This window comes from Danio rerio, chromosome 16, assembly GCF_052040795.2.
Source record: "Danio rerio strain M-AB ecotype USA chromosome 16, GRCz13ab, whole genome shotgun sequence".
Taxonomy (NCBI): Eukaryota; Metazoa; Chordata; class Actinopteri; order Cypriniformes; family Danionidae; genus Danio; species Danio rerio.
This window is the reverse complement of record NC_141036.1, coordinates 3,110,756-3,135,479: the sequence shown is the minus strand read 5'-3', so window position 1 is coordinate 3,135,479 and position 24,724 is coordinate 3,110,756. Positions and strand designations below refer to the sequence as shown.

At 36.4% G+C, this 24,724-nt stretch overlaps 2 protein-coding genes and 1 long non-coding RNA gene across 3 annotated transcripts in view; 2 read left to right on the top strand and 1 right to left on the bottom strand.

Annotated features, from left to right (window-relative positions):
* lars2 (leucyl-tRNA synthetase 2, mitochondrial) overlaps window positions 1-24,724 on the bottom strand; it is a 127,570-nt gene that overhangs the window by 100,996 nt on the left and 1,850 nt on the right. The gene's annotated exons all lie outside the window — the stretch shown is intronic.
* tmem158 (transmembrane protein 158) lies at window positions 16,804-18,205 on the top strand. Its single transcript, XM_087286441.1, has one exon. It carries the CDS (start codon window positions 17,032-17,034, stop codon window positions 17,698-17,700), a length of 669 nt encoding a protein of 222 aa, XP_087142567.1. The 5' UTR covers window positions 16,804-17,031; the 3' UTR covers window positions 17,701-18,205.
* LOC147833246 (uncharacterized) lies at window positions 18,401-21,823 on the top strand. The gene is made up of 2 exons (XR_015510814.1): window positions 18,401-20,495; window positions 20,690-21,823. It is a non-coding gene; the product is annotated as an uncharacterized LOC147833246 (long non-coding RNA).

Below are 24,724 nucleotides of genomic sequence, written 5' to 3'. Positions count from 1 at the left end.
GTTAGTGACTGACAAGGCAGCACTGTCCCAATCGGGCCAGTAATGATACGGTCTACTGTCCCAAGTGTCTCTCACACTGGCTCTGGGCCACCGGGCAGTGTTGAGCCCTGCATTCATTTAAGATTTAGGATGCACTGCCATAAATATCACATTATATGTGAGAACATCATTGCACTCTTCAGCGATGATTGCTGCCTGAGGCTATACTTCATTTGTCTATATTTTAATACAGCATTCTATCATCATAACAGGATTTTCCTCACCTTTTGCATTAAAAAGAGTGACTGCGAAGATCTCGTTGTTTCTCACTGTTACCCTAGCAACCCTTTTATCTCTCAGTTGCAGATTGGTTTTCTGTTGAAATTATTTTGATTTGTAAAGCACAAGCTCCATTTCACAGCAAACGAGCCAGAGCAATGATGCCTTTCCTGTAAGGTCACTCATATAATCACACACACAAAGCCTCTGTCTTGTGTTTAAAAAAAAAAAAAAGGTCAAACTGTGGGGAAATCGCCCTTCGTGATTAGATTTGTTTTTATTTATACCCAACAGAAAGCCTCTGTTTGTCTGAGATGTTGCAGAATACAGTTTTATGATATTAAAAGCATGTAAGGGTCACGAAACACCACATGTTTTGAGATGTCGACAGTCATATATGTGTCCCACGCTGCTACAAACACCATTAGGACACATATATTTCACACAAAAAAAAAGTCCATTCCTTCTTCCAGTTTGAAAAGACGTCTTGAAGCTGCGACACGGCGATGGGATCATTGTGTGTATTCCAGCGTGGAGACTGGAGGCCTGTACCTGTGGGTACAACATGACTTCATTGAGCTTTAGTTCACGAGAAAGACTTGGTTCGAACCAATCAGCACGCTCTATTGTGAACGACATGCAACTTCATTAATATGCATGATAGCTTCGAAGACTGTTTTTACTCACTACAGTGTTCAAAGAGGCCCTACGTTGTGTTCCCAACATAGACTGTAAAATATATGGACGTAGTATCCGTGACGTCACCCAAAGGTTTCTAAAGAGCGCAAAAGAAGCCACAAGTAGGCGCGGCCAACCGTCGCCATTTTGTTCGCGCGTCATCACACCCACAGCGGGATACCAAACAAGGGCAAAGAGGCGGAGAGTGGGCGGAGCTACAGACACCTGCTAGCATTTAGCTTGGACCTGGCTCAGACACACTTTACTTTGGGAGAAACGCTTAATACTTTATCACCTGTGACTCGTTTGTATTCTGACCACTTGTGCTTGGTTGTACACTATATCAATAAAGTGTTTAGTCTTTTAAAAACACTGCTGTAATACATTGAGCCACTAAACATTGTTCTTATGACGTTTTTCAACAGGAGGAAAACGCGAATTACTTCCAAACACTTCAGATATAGTCTGTGTTAGTTAATGTAAGACTATTGATGAAATCCAGCATAACACTGTATGACAACACTTCATATGACTGTTCTAGAGCCTACAGCTAATCAATCTGACAGATTCTGGAGTGCATTACAGCTCTAAATATAAATATAAACGATAAATGATCTTAAATAAAACAAATACATGTATAGAAATGGTATATAAGTATATAACTTTACTCACATGGGAAACGGAGGCTACGTGAATGGTTTGTGAGCACAATTAAGTGCAATCAGCATGCCATGCCATCTAATAATTGTAGGAAACAAGTCCAAAAGGCAGTCGACTGTGTAAAGCCACATAAAACATCACAGAAATACGATAAATATGCCGAGTTCAGTGGCTAATCTGCAGGATTCAGCTGAGGATACGTGACGGCGACCAGCGAGACCTAGCTGTCACTCAAGTGGCCACGCCCTTAATTATGCAAACTTAATATAAAGGAAACGGGTGAGTTATAAAAAAATTCACCCCCTCACAGTTGTCATGAAGGGTAATATTAGCTGTATTAACCAAAATCTTTTTTTGTACCAGGCTGTAAACACCTTTTTTTCTGCTGTAAAGTTGGCCATTCTAACAGTGGGCTCAATTGAAATTTGCTCTGTTTTGGAGCCAGGAGAGGCCAGGACTAGCGGAATTTCAGATGAATTGCAGTTTTAGTTACTTCCGTATTGGCTTCCTGAGAGAGAGCAGGAGGTTGCCGCTTGGTTCCCAACTATAATTCAAACAAGTAGAAGAAGAATTGTGTGGAGACACGGGTCGTGTGTTGTTTATATATGTGCTGCAATGAAGGTTTTGTTTTCATTTTCCAGCGATGAGAGCACCGCTTGCGTGTGGAACCACATGTGTGGATTAAAGTGGTCTGCAAACAAGCAACAGATATACGTTTGTAAGGAACTTTTTTTACCCGAGCGCTTTACGCATCTGGAAATAATTAAATCCGGATTATGCATTGTTTTGGAAAAGAACGATGTAGTGATGAGTGTTTCCCAAAACCTGTAGTTTCTCTGTTGCAGATCCATTGTTTGAACTACGTTAGTAATAACGTAAAACACCCATAATGATGCTCTAGATGAGGTGGAGTAACAACATCTTTACAGAAGAACCCCATCATTTCTTTGAGCAAATTATATTGTTTTACACGTACACAAATTAAAACAAATCCAATATTAGTTTTGGTAAAAACGTGCACTCGCTTTCCATATTAATTGAAATAAATGCAAATGGCACATATAGAGCCTGTGTTTACATTACAGATATTATTGAGAACATTACATATTATATTCTACAACATAAAATCACTCACAAAAGCGAACACATATTCTAATATCATATATAAATCATATACATAAATAAATATTATAATAATTATTATATACATATACATATAATAATAAATAAAAAAATAAATCATATAAATTACTGATTATTAATAGCAACCTGTACATATATTCATATATTGTAACATATACACTTGTAATCATGTTTATTTATCTGCACAGAACTGATTATTGATAGCAACCTGCACATATATTCATATATTGTAAATCTGTTCATAGCTTATCCAACCTGTATATAATGTTGATAGTACATCCATCTGTAAATATCACCATAGTTTTCTATAACTGCACTTTATAACTTATACCTGTATCCTGCACTTGCTGCTATTGCACTGCTGGTTAGACCTAAACTGCATTTCGTTGCATTGTACTTGTACATGTGTAATGACAATAAAGTTGAATCTAATCTAATCTAATCTAATCTAAATAAATAAATAATGAGGAGATTTATAAGAGAAATGAAATTGAATATTTATTATTTATTAGGAAATAAAAAAATCCTACTTTAATATCAATAATAATAATATTGATGATGATGATGCTGATTATTATCATTATTAATAAGTAGGATATTGTTTATTTTTTATTTTTTGAAAGGTGTACTTTTACAATTTGACACATGTAAACCACTGCAGAAATGTTCTAACCAGCAGGCCCATACAGATACTTAATAAATAACCTATTATAAATTAAAAGCATTAACGTATGCTGGTTTTGCTTTCACAAGCTTTGGAAACGTTACAAAAATTCCACTTTTGAATAATAGGTCACCTACAGCTTTCGTCATGAGCCACGGCTGTGTTCAAAATGACATCAATGTTTTCAAAGTGCACTGTAAAGGGAGCACAATTGTAAACATGAAGATCAATAAAACTGAACTGAACTGTGCTTTGAAAGCAAATTACAAGAGAGATGACTTTAATGATTTTAAAAAAATAATCCCAAGTTTAAATGTTAGAATGTTCTAAATGAATAGGGCATAGGGGGGATAACGGAATAAAACACAGCCAGGAACTATGTTTCTAACTACAGCTCCAGAAGTGTAGTTGCAAGCATACAAGTTTGCGATGCAGTTGGTGAATGTTCGTTGAAATGACGGACAGGGGCGGACTGGCCATCTGGCAATTCTGGCAAATGCCAAAAGGGCCGGACCAATTTTTAAATGTGGGCCGGTCAGTTTTTTTTAAAATATGTATTGTTTTTAAGTGCAGACAGCTTTTATCTCTTGGTAGATGTGATATTTTGATGATGATAATAATAATAATAATAATAATAATAACAAATGTTAAGCATTTGGCCCAATCGGCAACTGCCGCCTGGTTTCAAGATGGGCCGACCCAATCCAAGGTTACCCATACATAATCGAAATCTGGCAAGAATGTCATATTATTTCATCATCTGTCGACTAAATAGTGAATGTGCGTGTCTGTGGGTGGGGTTGTGTCGGTGTGGTAATGTGGGCTGGTGTGGCTACAGTGCCAGGGCTGAATTTTTGTCCCAGTCCGCCCCTGACGACGGATTTGGGAAACGCCAAATCAACAAACTAAGTTGCGACTTTAGGTGGCTCCCGATGGTTTTCGGAAGCGCACCCTAGCACATTTACGGATATTTTTTTACAGTCTATAGCGAACATCAGTGATTAAAAACATCCTCTTTTCTTTCTCAACACCAGCAGTGTGTTTTAATCCAGAAGCAATCTGTACAGATGTGGCTGGATCCTCTAGCTCCATTATGAAGATCTCTTGGTCAGGGTTATAATTATGTGAAATGCCCATTTCCCGGATCTTATTTCCTGATGCCGTCTCCTCTGGGGCCGCGGGCACCGGTGTGATCTCTCTGATGAATGACCATCAGCAGAGCCTCGGGCTTCAGCACAATGAAGTCAGAGTCTCAGATTAAATCTTGCTCCTCATTTCCTTCACTTTCCTCTGTGCGCTCGCAGAGACGGATCAACATTATCATCTTCTCCAACCGCATCTCGGGAGAAAACATGTTACGAGGTGCCGATTGAATTTGCACAATGTGGTTTGTACAATTTCTGGAACAAAGAAAATGCTGGGTTCCGCACAATTCCTTCATGTTGTCCCGTCACAAATCGATTAAGCTAACGTAATCGCAATGGTTTTTACAAATTTAAGTGAATTGAACATAAAACAATTAAGTGGCCCCTGAAAAAAAACGGAAGAATTGAGTTGTTTCAACTCATGTTAAATAAGTAGCTTGAACAAGCAGCACAAGTAATTTGTTGATTGTAAACCGTTCTATTCGAGATACACTGGTTTAGTACAGACATGAGAGGAGGATATATTAACAGTGGAACTAGAATTCTGTAACTATTAGAATTACCATACTGCTCATTCTGACCGCTCTCATATAAAACGCCATACTGTCACAACATATTTACATTCAAAGCTATTATTGAGATATTAAAATTAAGCTTTGAATGTCTGGCATCATATTTAATGACACCATTACCCTAAAAATATCATCTTTTTTTTGTAATACAGCCTATAAATATGTAGTTAAGATACTAAAACACTTAAAGGTCTTGGCTTCCATTTTCACTTTCAAACAGGAGCTATTTCACAGCACATAATATGCAGTTTTGAAAGATATCTGAAGTAAATTGATGTTTTTGCCATCAGAAAGTTTTGTTTATGTTAGCAGGAAGTTGCCAGGCAAGAAAATGCACACATATTTAAAGTCACAGTGAAAAGTATCAGACATGCATGCAGTCATTTTGACCAATATGGTAATTTAAGGCAGAAATGCTCAGTTCTTTACTGTTTTGTAATAAAAAAAATAACAATGTCAGAAAGAAATACACTGATAGTTAGAAAACGGCAGGGTGTTATAAATATGTTAGTTTTATTTCAAAGAGTTATAAAATTACAAAAATTAAAAACTCTCTGTGTATCTCTCCACTGGAACCTTGCAGATGAGTGATTAATGCGCTCATAAATCAGCTGATTTGACGATGTTTTTAAATGCTTTCTCCAAAGCTTGAAACGCTGTCAGTGATGTCATCAGCACACAAGCAGCCAATAGTGTTCAGCTTTTTCTGACGACTCCTCCCTCAAATTTTCATTGGCTGTGGTTTGGTAGCTTGAATGAGCTGATGGGGAATGAGTTGTTGTCAGATCATGTAGTGTGTGACCCCCCTCTTGTGGATCATTCACAGAGTGTTGCGTAGTGTGAACACCACAGAGATTAAAAGACACAAAGTCAGGTCATGTAGTGTGAACGGCACAGCGATCTGCTGATGTTTAAAATCCTGTAGTGTGAACTAGTGTGAACTAGGCTTAAAGCCTTACGTGAAGGGTCATTCATAAGACTGTCAGTAAAGGTGCTGTATGTCAGTTTTTGACTCTTCTAAAGCATAAAACTACCATAATACGTACGTGACAGAACATCTGTCTGTGTTTTGATAATTTAACCCGCTCAATGCCAGTTAAGCCAAATATATTTCAGCACCCCGGATTGCCTGCTGGAAAACAGCGTATTTTATTATGCATTCATTTAGAAAAGCTTTGAAAGCATGCATCCGTGACCAAAATGCGACCTTCGGTGGACAGTAGCAGACTCCGAAATGAGACATGAGGTTCCACATGAGGTTATTATTTAGCAAATAATATTACGAATGTAAACATTAGGTGCGCAGGTTACATTGTAACCCCGTGTCAAAAAACGCTACATGACGATATTTGCAGGGATAAGCAGTTTGGCTGTTTGCACTGCATAAATCATGACAGACAGCCATTCAGAAGCACAGAGTGGTGCACTCACGGAGTGGTGAGGTTTATAATTTAAATAATACATATGAACCCTTTTTAAACAGTATTAAATGTAGATGCTGAATCACTGATATGTGTTGGTTTGCAGTATTTCTACAGTTCAATTTCAAGCGATTTATTTTATTTTCAAGATCTGAGGTGAACTATGCTGCTGCTTTCAATAGTATGGCAATACATGTCATCTAAAATGGCATTCAAACTCACATTATTATGTTGTGTTCACACCATTTAAAAGCATATGTTTAAAGAAACCCATATACAATAATTATTAAGTTCTAGATGAGAGAATGTGGGTGACGCAGTGGCGCAGTAGGTAGTGCTTTCGCCTCAAAGCAAGAAGATTGCTGGTTTGAACCTCAGCTCGGCTCAGTTGGCGTTTCTGTGTGGAGTTTGCATGTTCTCCGTGAGTTCGCGTGGGTTTCCTCCGGGTGCTCCGGTTTCCCCCACAGTCCAAAGACATGCGGTACTGGTGAATTGGGTAGGCTAAAATTGTCCGTAGTGTATGGGTGTGTGTGGATGTTTCCCAGAGATGGGTTGCGGCTGGAAGGGCATCCGCTGCGTAAAAACTTGCTGGATAAGTTGGCGGTTCATTCCGCTGTGGCGACCCCGGATTAATAAAGGGACTAAGCCGACAAGAAAATGAATGAATGAATGGTTATCTTTTCTGTATTGTGGTCGTTAAAAATTATAATAATGTCGTTAAAAAATATAATAAAATCTTACATTTAGAAACGATATAATAAAAAAATGTGCCAGTTTTAAAACCTTGACTTTTCCAAAGCAGTATACTTTGAAAGCGGTTATCGTCCCATGCCTAATTTGTACCTTCTTTGGTACAACATTGTACCATTTTTTTCTGAGAGTGTAGACTTTCTTCAGAGCAGACCTAAATTGGCAGTATGAAGATGCCTTAAGGCAGGGGTGCCCAAACTCGGTCCTGGAGGGCCGGTGTCCTGCAAAGTTTAGTTCCAACCCCAATCAGACACACCTGCGCTAGCTAATCAAGCCCTTACTAGGCTTTTTGGCTGCGTCCGAAACCGCATACTATATAGTACGCTAAAATCAGTATGCGAGCCGAGTAGTATGTCCGAATTCATAGAATTCGGAAAATCAGTAGGCGAGAAGTACCCGGATGACTTACTACTTCCGGCGGGATTCTGAAGTGCGCATCCGATGCACGCTGCGCTATCCCATAATACCCCGTGAGAGAATTCATTTTTCTTTTTCTTTTTTTTTCTTTTTTTTCTTATTAAAGCGTTCAACAAGAATACAAAAATATACAGAAAAGGTACAAAACCTTTAACAACAAGGGTAGAGAACAGAACAAAACAAAATGACAAACTAAAGAATATGCCAGGGGGAATATAAATTACAAAAAGCACTTTAAATTTAAAGCAAGGTCACAGTGATGTTTACAAGATCACATACAATACAGTCATCTATTATAAAAAAGAGAGAATATTGTAAGATTCACATAGTGTTACGGATTTTAAAGCTTTAACATTGCTGGAGGTAGAGATTGTATTTAAATAATATTTCAAATCTTTACAAAAAATAAGAAAAAGGGGCTTTACAGACAAAAATTTGCATTTATGTATAAAAAATAATGCTAGTAAAATAAACAGATTTATTAGAAAATATTTATCTTTAACTTTATCAACATGATAAAAACCAAATAAAACATCCTTGTATGACAAAGAAAAGTTATATAAAAGAGATACACGTATAAATAAACTGAATTCTTTCCAAAAAATCTTAATATGGGTACATTCCCAAAAAAGATGATCTACAGATTCATCTAGAATTCTACAAAAGGAACAAAGGGGATCCTTTTCCGGAAGCATTTTTTTAATATAAACATTCACTGGATAAACTCTATGTAGCAATTTGAAGGAAACCTCTTTAACCTTATTTGTAATTAGAAATTTGTTGGGTAAAGACCACACAATCTTCCAAGGAATGTCATAAAATAAATTACTCCAGTGAAATATGACATGTGGAATAGAAGTTATTTCATTCTGAAAAAGAAGCCGAATCTTTCTATTTCTGAGAGAAGGGTTATGCGAGAAACAAATTTTCCCAATCACTGTTTCACAAATCCCTGCTGAAAAATCCAGCTTAAACCAGCCTAGGCTGGTTGGCTGGTTTTAGCTGGTCGACCAGCCTGGTTTTAGAGGGGTTTTGGCCATTTCCAGGCTGGTTTCCAGCCATTTCCAGCCTGGTCTTAGCTAGTCAGGCTGGAAAATGACCAGCTAAATCCAGCTAAAACCAGCTTGACCAGCCTGGTTTAAGCTGGACATAGCTGGTTTTGGCTGGGCTCCCAGCCTGGCTAGGCTGGTCAAGCTGGTTTTAGCTGGTCATCTCCCAGCCTGACCAGCTAAGACCAGGCTGGAAATGGCTGGAAACCAGCCTGGAAATGGCCAAAACCCCTCTAAAACCAGCCTGGTCGACCAGCTAAAACCAGCCAACCAGCCTAGGCTGGTTTAAGCTGGATTTTCAGCAGGGAAGCATTAATTAATGAGGTAACAGGGAGAACAGAATGAAGAGAGTTTTTTAAAAGGGTAATAGCGCCACTGGGAATTGCGTCCATAACGATGGCAAACTCTTGTGGGGTTATAAGAATGCAGTATTTACTTAAGAACTCAGAATAAGAGAGTAAATGACCATTATTATTGAAAAGTTGTGAAACAAAGCAAATATTGTTCCTAAACCAATTAGGAAAGAATATAGATTTATTTTTATAACAAATATCATGGTTATTCCAGATATAATACCTATGAGGACTAAAGTTGTGTTTATATATTAAATGCCCCGTGAGAGAATTCATGAATGGAAGTGAGGCGACGCAACTGACGCAGGTAGGTCACGTGACCATGACAAAACGGCGGATGTAGTACGTCCGAATTCCATTCATACTTTTCACATTCATACTGTATAGAACGTACTTTTCTAACAGCCGAGTAGTACGTTTACATTCAAATGCAGTACCTACTGAGTAGTAGGCGGTTTCGGACGCAGCCTTTATAAACATCCATGCAGGTGTGTTGAGGCAAGTTGGAGCTAAAATCTGCAGGACACCGGCCCTCCAGGATTGGGTTTGGTCTCCCCTGACTTTGCTATGTGCTATAAAGCACTAATAAACATCCAATATGCACACAATCATCCAGTTAAAGGTGAAATCGCCACCCAGTTTAAACAGTTACCCAAATAATATTGTCTAATCAAAAGTAGAAAAAAATGTCCTGCTCTGCATGTGTGTGTGATCTGTAATCAGTGTTTTTGATGTTTTCCATCACAGTCGCTGTGGATTATCATGCTGACAGCTCCTTCTCTCCCCTGTGTGCGCATCAGTCTCATCTCCCTGCCCTTTCCCCTTCCTGCTTCTTATTCATTAATATTACTAATTAGCGTCCTGATCATTTGGCTGCCTCCGAGATGCTGGATAGAGCTGCTGTACACAAGGGGATGTGTCTCGAGTCTGGCTGTTTAATTTCAGGTAGCACCATCACCAAGTCCAGTCACGTTTAGTCACGTAGCGCTCGTACTAATCAGAACGTTTCCAAGAAGCTTCACATTCAGTGGTAATGTTGTAAAGTGCGTTAGATATGCAGGGCTGCAGATTAACTTGCACTTTAAGAAAAAAAAAACGTTAAAAAAAGGTCAAATGACTGACAGCTACGGCTGCCAAACAAAAACCATAAAATTACGGTAAAATGTCTTTGTTGAAATAAAGTGCAAAAAATAATAAATCTACAGATATTTTCATTAAAATGATTACAGAAAAACACTGTTATTTTACAGACTTTTCCTAGATTATTGCTATCAAATCCGTTCAATAAAGGTATACACTAGGAGTTTAACAAAGAAACAGTTATTATACAGACTTCTCCTAGATTATTATGATCAAATATCATCAATAAAGTGACTACACTAAAAGTTCAAGAGAAAACAATGTTATTTAAAAGAATTTTCCCTAAATCATTACGGTTAAACACCTTTAATAACATGCCAAGACATGCTCAAGATCGTAATTTAACAGTTTTATTTTGGTTAAAATCTTTTTGAAACAACTTTAAAATGACAGTTGTTACATTTTATTGAATAGTGTTTATGTAAATCATGTAGAGGTTTAAGTTATATGGAATGATTCAGTTACAGATCTTAAATGAAATGGAACTGTAAGTGAAGGGGACGCTGACAAATGAGTGCAGATCCAAAGGCAAGCAACAGTCAACACAGGGGCAAACAGATGTAACATTTTGCAGGGAATCCAGAGTCATGGTCAAATAACAGGCTAATGGTCAGTCCCGGCAGCAAACAACATAAACAATTAACAAAAGAAGAAAGACAAAAGAAGAGAACCGCGTCATAATGTTCACAGTAGCAGCATAACAAGACTAAGCAATTGGCGTGTGCGTCTGTGCTGCTTTTAAAGTGCATGTAATCAGTTCATAACGATCCTCCGACTGTGTGTGTGTGCAATCAGCGGAATCTGAAACAGGTGTATGTGAGCACTCTTAGTGTGTTACTTTATTAAAAGGATTTGATAGTAATAATCTAGGAAAAGTCTGTAAATTAACAGGGTTTCTCTGTAAACATTTTAATGAAAATATCTGTAGATTTATTATTTTTTGCACTTTTTTTCAACAAAGAAATTTTACCATAACTTTATGGTTTTTGTTTTGCAGCCGTAGCTGCCAGTCATTTGACCTTTTTTTACGATTTTTTTTTTTTACAGAGCAAGTAATTACAATTTATTACTTTATTTTACGTAATTTTAAATGTACTTAAAAATAGGAAAAAAACACTGTAAATAATATGTCAAATTTTTTTGTAAAAAACAGACAAATTGCTGTAATTTGTCATTACTTATACAGTACATAAAATAACAGTCAAGCCATTAATTTACTGATAATGTTTGTAATTTTTACGAACTTTTGAATATAATTTAAAATAACAGAAAAAATACTGTATAAATAATACTGTAATTTCCCTGTATAAAAAACACAAATGTCAGTAATTTGTCTTTAATAATAAAGTACCTAAAAATGAAAGTCAAACGGTTAATTTAGAGAGATTGCTTGTCATTTTACTAAGTTTTGAATATAATGTGAAATGACAAAAAATTACTGTAAAAAATTTAAGGATATTTTCTGTAAAATTAAGTTTTTTTTTTACAGTGTGGGTCACCGGATACTGTGACTAGTGTGTTTCAGAAGTTCCTTTGCAATTGTTTGTCTCAAAAGAAGCAAGATGAATCTGTAATCACACTCTACACTAAAAGGTGATTATTTACTTTAAAGGGAAGCTATTGTGCTCCTTTTGACAAGATGTAGGTCTCCCTGAGTGTGTATATTGGCCCATTTCCATTGAGTAGTACAGTACGGTATGGGAGGGGTCGGTACGGTTCACCTTTATCAGGCTTACATTTCCAATGCTAAAAGGGTGCCAATGGTAGTCTTCTGATGGGTGTGATGTACGATAGAAAGTTTCAGTCAGCGTCATTCTCACTCAAGGAAATGTCAAAGTAAAGCTGTACGGGTCATTCACATACCATAAGAGAAGCACTTCTCGCAACACAGATGCTTTATACACATTAACACTTGTGTATAAATGTTCATTATTACTAAGCTTTCTCTGAACATGACTTGATTACAACTGCAGATCAATGAGAGTGTGAAATAGCCTGCTGTAAAATAAATAAATGAACATATATGAACACATACAGACCCTTAAAGTCTCTGATGTTACCAATTACAGAAAAACTACACACAGCAGACATTTAGTCCTTATTTGGGTCCAAAAACAACACAACATATAGCCCACAGTCAGAGCAAACCTCTCATCTGTGTCTGTAATCTTCACCAGCACATGTAAACTCTTGTTAGAGAGTAATTCTGTCATTCAGAGTTCATAATAGTCCAAAAGGTGATGATAATAGTTAAACATGGCAGTTGGCTCATCTTTTAAGTTGCTGAAAGAATCATTTGCTCGTTTGTTTTTTCCGGCTTCTCCTTTGTTTTTTCGCGCGTCAGTCTTGCGTTTGTTAGTTTTTGACAGGATCAGATGTCAGAAGCACTTCAATAATCAAGCGCATCATCAGCTAAATGAAAGTGAAGAGCGGGGGAGCGAGTGGGTGGGTTTCGGAGGGAATCACAAACGAAAGTGGGGGAGGGGTGGGGGAATCGTGGACGAAAGTGAATGTCTCTGGGGGCCCCCTAAATGTGTGGGCCCTTAGAGTCGACCTAACTCTACCCCCTCTTAACTAGGTTAATTAGGTTAGCTAGGCAGGTTAGGGTAATTAGGCAAGTTATTGTATAACGATGTATTGTATAACGATGACTATAAAAAATTTCTTAAAGGGGCTAATAATATTGACTTTAAAATAGTTATTTAAAATAATGAAGAACTGCTTTTATTCTAGCCGAAATAAAAAAATAAGACTTTCTCCAAAAGAAAAAAAATATGATATTTTTTTAACTTCATTTGGAAAATATTTATTGATCATCAATTTATCGTCAAGTAGTGGAAACATGTCAGAGTATTATATATTATATACAGATTAAGTCAAAATTATTTACCCTCCTGTGAATTTTTTTCCTCTTCAAATATTTCCTAAATGATGTTGAACAGATTCAGAAATTTTTCACAGTATTTCCTATAATGTTTTTTCTTCTGGAGAAAGTCTTATTTGTTTTATTTCGGCTAGAATAAAAGAATTTTATAATTTTTTAAAACCATTTTAAGGTCAATATTATTAGTCCATCTAAGCAATATTTGTTTTGGATTGTCTCCAGAATAAACCACTGTTCTACAATAACCTGCCTAGTTAAGCCTTTAAATGTCACTTTAAGCTGTATAGAAGTGTCTTGAAGAATATCTAGTCTAATATTATTTACTGTCATTATGGTAAAGATAAAATAAATCAGTTATTAGAGATGAGTTATTAAAACTATTATGATTAGAAATCTGTTGAACAAAATCTGCTCTCCGTTAAACAGAAATTGGGAAAAATATTCAGGGGGGCTAATAAATCTGCCTTCAATTGTATAAAACACTGTCTTCGATACCTAATGTCTGTCGAAGTAGCTCTGTGTGTCAGAATTATCCCTCAAAACATTGAAACTTTTGGAAACAAGCATCTCTGCTTGCTCTCTTGGCTCTGTCCGGTCTGTTTAAAGAACTGACCGACACTGAAAAAGCAGCTATTGATCCATCTAGAGACTATAATCTACAGGAACTTGAACTGGCAGGAGAGAAACAACTGGCAGCCGATACCTAATTACAGCAAGTCAGGTGTGTGTGTTTGCGTTTTCATGTCAGACAAAAGATAACCAAAAGAAGAGGAGGAACTAGAATCGACGAATGCCTTTCTCTTTGTCGTGGTTGTAAAAAGAAAAGAAATAGTCTGAATCTTTCATACATTCTGCTTTGACAAAGGAGGCTTTTATCTTGGTCCCATTAGCATTTTTGGCACTGGAGCAATTTACATTTTTATAGCATAATTAATGAACAAGAAAGTCATTTACATTTTTTTTTTCCTCTGTTCGCTGCCACATTGTGTGGAGCGTATTTCATTTCAGAGGCCAGTATTTGGGAATTTGGACTCTCTCTGTGTGTGTGTGAAGGAAAGGGAAACACAAGGTGAGAGGATGAAGGCTCTGCTCTGCTTTAAACACATGCGGGCGGACAGGAGCTCCTCTTTTAGGTGCAAATGTAAGGTAATGTGAACGGCACATCGTCTGGCTCTCGCATCAAACAGGAGGCGGATCCCAAACACTAATTAAGCCATTTAAACCTCCCTAAAGTAAAGTCGTACGGGATTGATGCTGTTTTAAAACCCCGTCCCATCCAATTGAAATGACATTTGAGCTTGATTATGATGTTTACATGACGGCTGATTATCTCGTCTGATTGATAACATCTCATTAAAAGTAAACGTAGTCACTGTCATCAAAATATCCTGTACTAATACTGATAAGTGCATTGATGTTCACTGTATTAGCAGTGGTGAGCTTCACATGCCTCGTTTTTAAGATGACAGGTCTATAAATATATGAATATTTAGTTGGATGTTCCCTCAGGATACAGGTGCAGAGCCTGTTTATAGCAGGTGTTACATGAGCCAAGTTTTAATTAAGAAAAAGATCAATCAAGGGTTTAAAAAAACATGTCTTTGTTGTGCCATATATTGTCACAGAAATTGTTGCGATGAGAGATGTAATTGTCATTTTGAGATGGACACGGATTATATAATGATTATATAACCCAACATAATAATGCAGCCATCAACACTTTCAAATCTGTATCATTCTTAAGGTTATTTAGGTATTATATTTTGTTAAAAAGATAAATGTCCTATAATATTAAATGTCCCATTAGGTAAATGCAGGGTTCATACACATTTTTACTACTAAAAATTCCTTTTCCAGAAATTTCAAGTACATTTTTTCATGACATAATGTTTCACAGTTGAAGTCAGAATTATTAGCCCCCCTGAATTATTAGACCGCTTGTTTATTTTTTCCCCCAATTTCTGTTTAACGTTGAGCAGATTTTTCTCAACACATTTCTAAACATAATAGCTTTAATAACTTATTTCTAATAATGGATTTATTTTATCTTTGCCATAATGACTGTAAATAATATTAGACTAGATATTCTTCAAGACACTTCTATACAGCTTAAAGTGACATTTAAAGGCTTAACTAGGTTAATTAGGCAGGTTAGGGTAATTAGGCAAGTGATTGTATAACAGTGGTTTGTTATGTAGACTATTGAAAAAATATATAGCTTAAAGGGGCAAATAATATTGACCATAAAATTGTTTTTAAAAAAATAAAAACTGCTTTTATTCTAGCCGAATTAAATGAATAAGTCTTTCTCCAGAAAAAAAATATTATAAGACATACTGTGAAAATTTCCCTGCTCTGTTAAACATAATTTGGGAAATATTTAAAATATAATAAAATAAATCAAAGAGGAGCGAATAATTCTGACTTCAACTGTATCTATATGACACATTTTGATATATATAGTAGTAAACTTATCAAATATTATCATGTAACATACCTTTAAACAATATTTAAATCACTTTTTGGCATGGAAATGCACCATTTTAACCCATATAATCTATTGCTGGCTATTCCTACAAATAGACCTATGCAAGACTTTTGGTTTTGTGGTCCAGGGTCACATGTGAGATTTACAGGGACTCTCCATGAAACCATTAAAATACAGACTAGTAGCATATTTCTAAAAACTCCACATTTGTGTTTTAAAGCTCCATTCGCTTTTGCAATTATTGCTTTATTAATATTACAAAAATAAAGCTGAAATGACTGCCAGCATCTACTCACTCTTTAACTTTTCAAAAGCTATTTGAGTTCCAGTATTATTTCTGTTGAACACAAAATAAGTTATTTTGAAGAATGCTGGTTAATGCTACCCCCCATTGACTTTGATAGTAATCTTCTGTCCATGTAATTTAATGTGAAGCATCAGTCAGCTTCTTTATTCGTGTTTAACAGAAGAAAGAAACTCATTAAAATGTTTAAAACTACAAGAGGTTTCAGCCACTGCTGAATGATTTTTATTTTTGGGGTGAACTATCCCTCACTGTAATAAATGTTGGGTTCCACACAATCTTTAACAAAAGTTAACTTATTAGTATTTACACATTAATTTAAAATAAAATTTGAATTATGTCGCTTCAGCTCAATTTGATTAAGTAGTTTGAACAAACAGCAAACGTCATTTATTTCTGAAAGTGTTTTACACTATAAAAAATACTAAGTTCAACACAATCCATTTGTGTGGGGACAACATGAAGGATTTAAGTTAGCTTATTAGTTCACTGAAAAAAATTGTTCAAAGATGATTGCTTGAATTTACATATTTTTTTTTAAGTTAAGGGGTTGTAAACAATTTGTTTATGTTGAATTTTAACAAATAAATTAGGTTGAACATTACTAAATTTAATTTGTTTGTTTAAATTCAACACAAATAGTTTGCAACTATTTTTTTTCAGTTGTCCAAAAAAATGAAGAATTGTGTTGTTTCGGCTTATTTTAAGTAGTTTAAACAAGCAGCAAACCTCATTTATTCTTCGAGTGCTTAAGAATTATTTTTAAAGTTTGTAAAACTACTGAAACGCATGCTCCATAGAGACTCAAATAGGTCCAGAGATGATGGGTCATTACCTAAAGCTCAGCTAGAGGTTGTGAAGTGATCTCCGCGAGCGCACATTATCACACTGTCAGCAGTGGACTGAGCTGCAGATGAGCACAGCTCGTCACGCGACCAGCTGAAGGAGCAGATCTGCTTTACGCACAGCAGAGCGCGGTGCTCTCGGTCACTCCGCACGGACACAAACACACGCCTGGCCGATGGGGCAGGAACACGGCGAGCTACTCGGCATCTAAGCGCGACAGAAGGAGCACCATGAGCCTGGAGGAACCGCGCGCTCTGCCATGCTGAGCATCCCCGCCGCGCTGCTGCTGCTGCTGGCGCTGTCCGCTCCCGCGCGCTGCTCCCACGGCTGGAGCGACGAGGATCTGCTGCTGCCGCCTATCAACTCCTCCGGCAGGTTCTTGGCCAGCCTGGAGGTGGATGTGGGATACTCGAAGAGGTCGGTGGAGGAGCCCGAAGCCTCCTCGCAGTGTAATGTAAGCGTGGAGAGGCTGCCGACCAAACTCGTGGCACGTTGGGACAGCAACTTCGGCTTCCAGTGCGACGTGCTTCTGTACACCACCAACAACCACGGAAAGGCGTTTTTTTCCGCCGCCTTCAACCGGGCGATCTCACCGGTGTACATCGAGCACCTGGGCGTCACAGGCGGCCAGCAGGAGTTCAGGCTGTGCGTCGGATGCGGGCTGTCCCGGTACCGGAGGTTCAGACGCGGCCGGTCAGAGGGTCCGCAGACCGGAGACTCGGTGCATTTCTGCTGCGTGGATTTTGCGCTGGACGAGCTGAAAGGGGACCGGAGCTGGAGGCTCAACCGCAAACCCATCGAGTCCACGCTGGTGGCCTGTTTCATGACTTTAGTCATCATCATATGGAGCGTCGCTGCCCTCATATGGCCGGTGCCCATAATCGCGGGATTTCTGCCCAACGGAATGGAGCAGAGAAGGCCGAGGTAATGGAGCAGCTGGAATCCTGGTAACACTTTACAATAACAGTACATACATAACGATGTCCTAATATCTAAACTAAACGTTATTATGAACTAATGGTGAGTTAAGGCATGCGCTATAAGAACTAAGCGAGTCACAGTTCATGTGTGAATAAGGGTTACTACATTAAAGTCTGCATTAAATTAAAATATGCTCTTCTTATTTTTATATTTAATAGCCTAGTAGTGTTTGTGCAATTCATTATTTTGGAAATATTAATTTGCTCTCAGAATTTTTTAAAATACACTATACCCTGTTATGGACGTGACATCTCTCCGATATGGATGTGAAATTTCCACTTGTGTAACTTCAGTAAATTAAATATAATAGTTTGAAAACACTGACCGAGACATTTAAGTATTTTTAAAGTACTGTAAAATACTTGCTTACGCAAAAATGTAGAAACGGTATGGCTATTTTGCTGAAAACTACATTTCTGTTCATGGAAAGGTTGACATTTGCATGGAATTGCTCATACACTTAAATATAAAATTTAATATATATATATATATATATATATATATATATATATATATATATATATATATATATATATATATATATATATATATATATACATATATATATATATATATATATATATATATATATATATATATATATATATACATATATATATATATATATATATATATATATATATATATTTTTTTTTTTTTTTTTTTTTTTTGCGCTTTCTTAATGTTTTTACACCAGTGGGCCCAATTTTTTTTATCTCGCCTAGGGTCCCTCAACCCTATAGGCCAGCTCTCGTTTTTGCTTACACTGAAAAACCATGGAAATGTAACACATTAACACATTGGGATGGAAAAAAACAACGTGAATAAGCCCTTACTGTAAATAACCGTAATTAGCCATAACATACAGTTTAAACACATTAGTTCACGAGTTGTTAAGAATTAGTTCATAAAAATGTGCCCCTCCAAGTAAAGTCATGACCTAATAGTTGCACTTTTAGGGTGTTTTCACACCTGCCTCAATTTAGTTTTGTTTGATAAGAATTTACGTTAAGAAAACATTTTGTTTTTTACACTTTACCTTAATTTTGGCAGGTCGCAGAAAAAAATGGAGTTGTTTACTCTCGTATGTTGTGCACTTGAGTTTGCTGCGCGTTAATTCCGACCAGTCAAAATGCAGTTCAGGAAATTCATGTGATTGGATGTTGTCACATGACTGCTTTTTGATTAGTTTCAACTGGTCGGTTCAGAGCAGTCGGTCTGGTGTGAAACTGAACCAAAGTGACTGAAAAATGCGACAACGCTTTAGCTTTTGGTAACACTTGGTGTAGTATTAGTAGACTGCCTGCTTAATATCTGCTGATGCTGCTCCTTTAACACATTTAACTGACTATAAGTCACTTTGCAAGTACATGTCAACTTACACTAACCCCAATCTAACAGTCTACTAATAATCTAACGAGAATTAGTTGGCATGTAGATGCAGTGTAACTTAAATCAACAAACGGACCATCAAAATAAAGTGTGACCCCGTTTTTTAACCTTGGACCAGAAGAGCAGCACTCATAATAATATTTGAAGAGTTTAGATGCCAAAGCCTCTAAAAGCCATTTGATATTTTCTCCTGAAATTATCGTGTTCCTCAGACTCCTGTACGTAGGCTCAGCAATTTTACTTTAATAGTTACAAATAAGTTCTTTCCATTGCCTTTCAAATGAAATAACTGAACATAAACATGGGAGTGGCTGAGAAAAATACTCATTTTAGGACAACATTTCAGATGGCATTTAGAAGTTTTGGCATCTAACCTCTTCATTTAGACTTCACAACTAAGATCGATGCATTCTGATTGCATATAACATTTCCATCCATTTGGATTCTAAACAATAAACACAACTGAACCAATAAACGTTGTGTGATTTGATATTTGTAAGTTAAACATAAATTTAACAAATGAGGTTTATCTAATAATATAAATAAATCCAATGTGTTTGAAATGCTTCTTAAATATTTAAGGGAGCGTCATTTTTGCAGCAGATTATTAAGTAAACCAATCTCACAGAATTGAACTAATTGGATCTGCCTTTTTCCACCGCTTCGATACCATATTTACATCCTTTACCTAATAAATCATCAGATTTAGATATCTGTAACACACATCTTAAACCTCATTCAATCATTCATTTTCTCTTCGGCTTAGTCCCTTTATTAAACTGGGGTCGCCACAGGGGAATGAACCGTCAACTTATCCAGCATGTTTTACGCAGCGAATACACTTCCAGCCATGACTGGGAAACATACATACACACTCATTCACACACATACACTACGGACAATTTTAGCTTTCCCAATTTATCAATACCACATGTCTTTGGACATGAAACCGGAGCACCCGGAGGAAACACACGCGAACACGGGGAGAACTTGCAAACTCCATACAGAAATGCCAACTGACCCAGCCAAGGCTTGAACAAGCGACTTTTTTGCTGTGACGCGGCAGAGCTACCCACTGTGTCACTGCATCGCCACAACTTAAACTGATAAATTAAATAACATCTAAAGTTTACAAACAGTTAATGATAAACGTTATTGCAACACAATCTCACGGCAGTTCAGAACTTTTTCATTTAGTGGCTAACTCGTTTGAATTCGTACCATCTAATTCCTACAATTTAGCACTATTTGCTCACCCCCCAATGACAGTTGGGTTCAGGGGTGGGGTTTGGGTGCCACACCTCCTTTTTAAAATCGTACAATTTCGTATGACTGAACTCGTATAAATTCGTACACTGAAAAAAGTATTGCATGCAGAACTGTTGCAAACAATGTTTGTGTTGAATTTAAACAAACAAATTAAGTTTAGTAATGTTCAACTTAATTTGTTTGCTTAAATTCAGCCCAAATAAATTGTTTACCACCTCTTAACATAAAGAAATTGAGTAAATCCAAGGAATCGTCTTTGAATAATTTTTTTTCAGTGTACGAATTAGCCACTAAACTGACAAAACGTAAAATACTTATGTTTTCTCGTGAGATCAGGCTGGTTATTTTGATTAATCTTTTTAAGTGTGTGTAAGCACTCTTATTAATGAGTATTCTTTCTTATAGGGCGAGTTACATTTAGCTTAAACTAAAGTATTAATTAATACATTAATTAAGCATGTACTGACTTGTAAATATGGTCATTATTAGGCCCACACGAAATCCACAGAGTTTTTTTTGCCAATAATTGAGTCTATTTATTTACTTGTGTAAACTTATATTTATTCAGTTGTTTAATTAATTTCAGTAGTATTACTGACTAATATGAACAAGTTCTTATAATTTATTTTCAATACACTCTGTAAAGTAATGTGTTCTGTCTTTTAGCAGAGATGTTATATGAAAGACTTGCTTAGTTTACCAAATAAGTGGATTTAATTGGATTAGCATTGTAAACAATAAATAATTAAGGTTATTAATTTAATGTAAATAAGTTCATTTTTTATTTCATATATTGCATTTGTAGTTATGATACTCCCAAAATCATAAACCCGCAGATTCTTTACCAAATTCTGCACTGAAATAGCAAAAAATGTGTGCAGATTCTGTCTGGCCCTGGTCATTATTCACACATTATGGCCCAGTTTCACAAACAGGGCTTAGATTAAGCCAGGACTAAGCCTTAGTTAAATTAGGCTATTTAGGCCACATTGATTAAAATGGCCTTAGAAAAATATATTACTGGTGTGCACCTGGAGACAAAAAAAAGTATGCTGATGTAGTTCAAGACATCTCACAAGTTATTTTGAGTTGAGACAGCTCAAACATGCAGTTTAATCTTGACTCGCCTTAAACCTTGTTTGTGGAACAGGGGGTAGATCTGGATTAGCGCATGCCAACTCATCATTAATTCACAATAGTAGTGTTTAGTTTACACACAGTGCTCAGCATATACGAGTACACCCCACAAATCTCTCATTTAAATGAATATGTTTTATAGCTTTACAATGCTATATTTGTCCATATACATTAGATTAGTCAGCGCTGAAGCCAAATCTGGAGCTCATCTAACAAAATAACTTAATTAAGGGTTAAAAATTTGTAGCCCAAATTTATATGTTCAGGAAAAATATTAAATAAATTTTTAAAAATAGCAAAAATTATGAGAAACAAATATATATATATATATATATATATATATATATATATATATATATATATATATATATATATATATATATATATATATATATATATATATATATACAATTCTGTTGAAATGTTGAAGTTTGTAATTTATTTTTGCAATATTTTGCATGAATTTAAATGTATTATCTTTCCATTTTTAATGGTTTTCTTTGACTAAAATATGATTTAATCACATAATAATAGTTTTTATTATATTATATTAATTTTATTATATATATATATATATATATATATATATATATATATATATATATATATATATATATATATATATATATATATATATATATATATATATATATATATATAAAATATATCTATTTAATAAATCTGTTTTGTTTAAATGCACCAAATATATGAAGATTTCAGATGCAAAACCCTGAAAATTTCCTCTAAAATGAGCATTTTTATCAGGCACCTGAGTTTCTGTTCAGTAATATCACTTTTTATGGCAAGGAATAAGTCCTTTTCCTCTTCTTTAAAGTGAAATATCTTAACATAAACAAAGGAGGTTGAGAAAAATATTAAACTTATATGGAAATTTCAGACGGCACTTTGAGGTTTTTGCATCTGAACTCATCATATATTCACTGAGAAATAGAAACAAATATTCCTTTTCAAAATGGGGTGTGCTCATATATGCTGAGCACTGTATTTGTACATCATTATTCATGCACTGTTATTGTAAAGCGATACTGAAATCATCTCTAATAATGAAGGAATCCTGCTGGCAAACATCTAACGCTTTTAGTGGCAAACCGCGTCATGCTTCTGCTTTACCAGTGTTTGAAACTGCGACTATCTCCTGGATGGATCGAGGTGCTTTATTAGCTCTAGAGTTGCTTTTATAAACTGATTGTAATAGAAACGCCTGCGATATTTAGATGTCATTTCAAATGTTTGTAATGTTTTTATCAGACTGATTTCTAGTGTTTTTAGCATTTGAATAAAGAACAATATGGAGTGTGTGTCTCAGGAGAGAGCGCGTAAAGAGTTTGACACTCTTAATAGTGGATACGTTATTATAATACGAAACATATTCCAGTGTTTTTTCCTCCTGATATTTTTTGTGTGTGTGTGTATATTTGTTTGTATGAATTATTATATAATGTGATTAGAAATTAATGTTGAGAAATGTTTGAGGAACAAGGTGACAGGCAATCCATTTGTAAAAATGAACAAATTTGTATAAGCTTTATACTTTATAGATCTGTCAATATTGTTATTTGTAGTATTAATAGATTCTAAAATAAATCTATATACAATTGCGAAGGTTTTGCAAAGCTCAAGTGTCAGATTCAATCTTTCCATCTCTCCTTGTGTGTATTTAACAGTTCATATGCAAATGAGTTTATATTGATGACTGTCAACCATATTTGCATAGCCTATAGCAGGGGTGGCCAACCCTGTTCCTGGAGAGCCCCCTTCCTACCTATATCAAACACACCTGAACCAATTAATTAGGACCTGAACACCACGTGATAATTACAGGCAGGTGTGTTTGATATGGGTAGCAACTGAAATCTGCAGGAAGGTGGCTCTTCAGGAACAGGGTTGGCCACCCCTGGCCTACAATATGCATTTGTTTCTGGCATATTTATTCTTTTATTTTCCTTCAGCTTAGTCCCTTATTTGTTAGCTAACTAATCCAGTATATGTTTAACGCAGCAGATGTCCTTCCAGCCGCAACCCAGTACTGGGAAACAACCATACACTTGTAGGGTCCAGCCAGTTAGTCCATTGACGGTGTCTTTCCAGTGCACAATGTTGATTTAGGGTTAGCCTAGGCTGGTCTTAGCTGGTTAGGCTGGGAGATGACCAGTTAAAACCAGCTTGACAGGCCTATTCAGGCTGGGAGCCCAGCCAAAACCAGCTATATCCATCTTAAACCAGGCTGGTCAAGCTGGTCATCTTCCAGCCCGACCAGGCTGGAAATGGCTGGAAACAAGCCTGGAAATGGCCAAAACCCCTCTAAAACCAGCCTGACTTCAAATATATACATATGGGCTGATCTGGATAACAGAATGACGCCCAACATTTTAGAAACTTTCCCTTAAGAAAATCCAAGAATACCCTCAAGGAAAGCGGTGTGTGAATAACAAAAGGCATTTGCATTTAGTGGAAGAGTTTCTGCCTATAGGAAAGGCACACCCTTCACAGTGGTTCAAAAGATACCTGAAGTTATACATCTATTGTTTTGATTGTGTCTATTTGTGAGGGAAATGAGATCACTGTACCAGTCGCATTTCCAATGATATCAAACATGATAGATAAAAGTCACTTTGGTTGATTTAGAACAGGGGTGGGCAAACTCGGTCCTGGAGGGCCCTTGTCCTGCACAGTTTAGCTCCAACCCTAATCAAACACACCTGCTTATAGATTTCTTGTGATCTTAAAGACACTGATTAGCATGTTCAGGTGTGTTTGACTAGTGTTGGAACAAAACTCTGCAGGGAGACCGGCCCTTGAGGATCAAGTTTGCCCATCCCTGATTTAGAACATTCAGACTTTGAAATGACCATTGTGTGTGAGTTGAGTGAAAAGGGGTTGCGTAACCAAGGTGGGTTTCGAGAATTGTTTTAAATGTAAATGGAGGAAACGAAGGGGAGCTGGTTTTTCCCGCATTCCCACCTGCTGGGTTGTGGAACTGATCGTCTCTGTATTCGGCTCAGGGTTGAATTTTCAAAGACATGGAAATATTTGTGATATCTCAAGTCTTACACACTCTCACATTCACACACACACTCATACACAATGGTCAAGTTAGTTCATCAGTTCCCCTATAGCGCATGTGTTTAGACTGTGGAGGAAACCGGAGCACC

What these genes read in the sequence shown, in the direction of transcription:
- tmem158 (XM_087286441.1), top strand. Translation starts at nt 17,032, where the DNA reads ATGCTGAGCATCCCCGCCGCGCTGCTGCTGCTGCTGGCGCTGTCCGCT.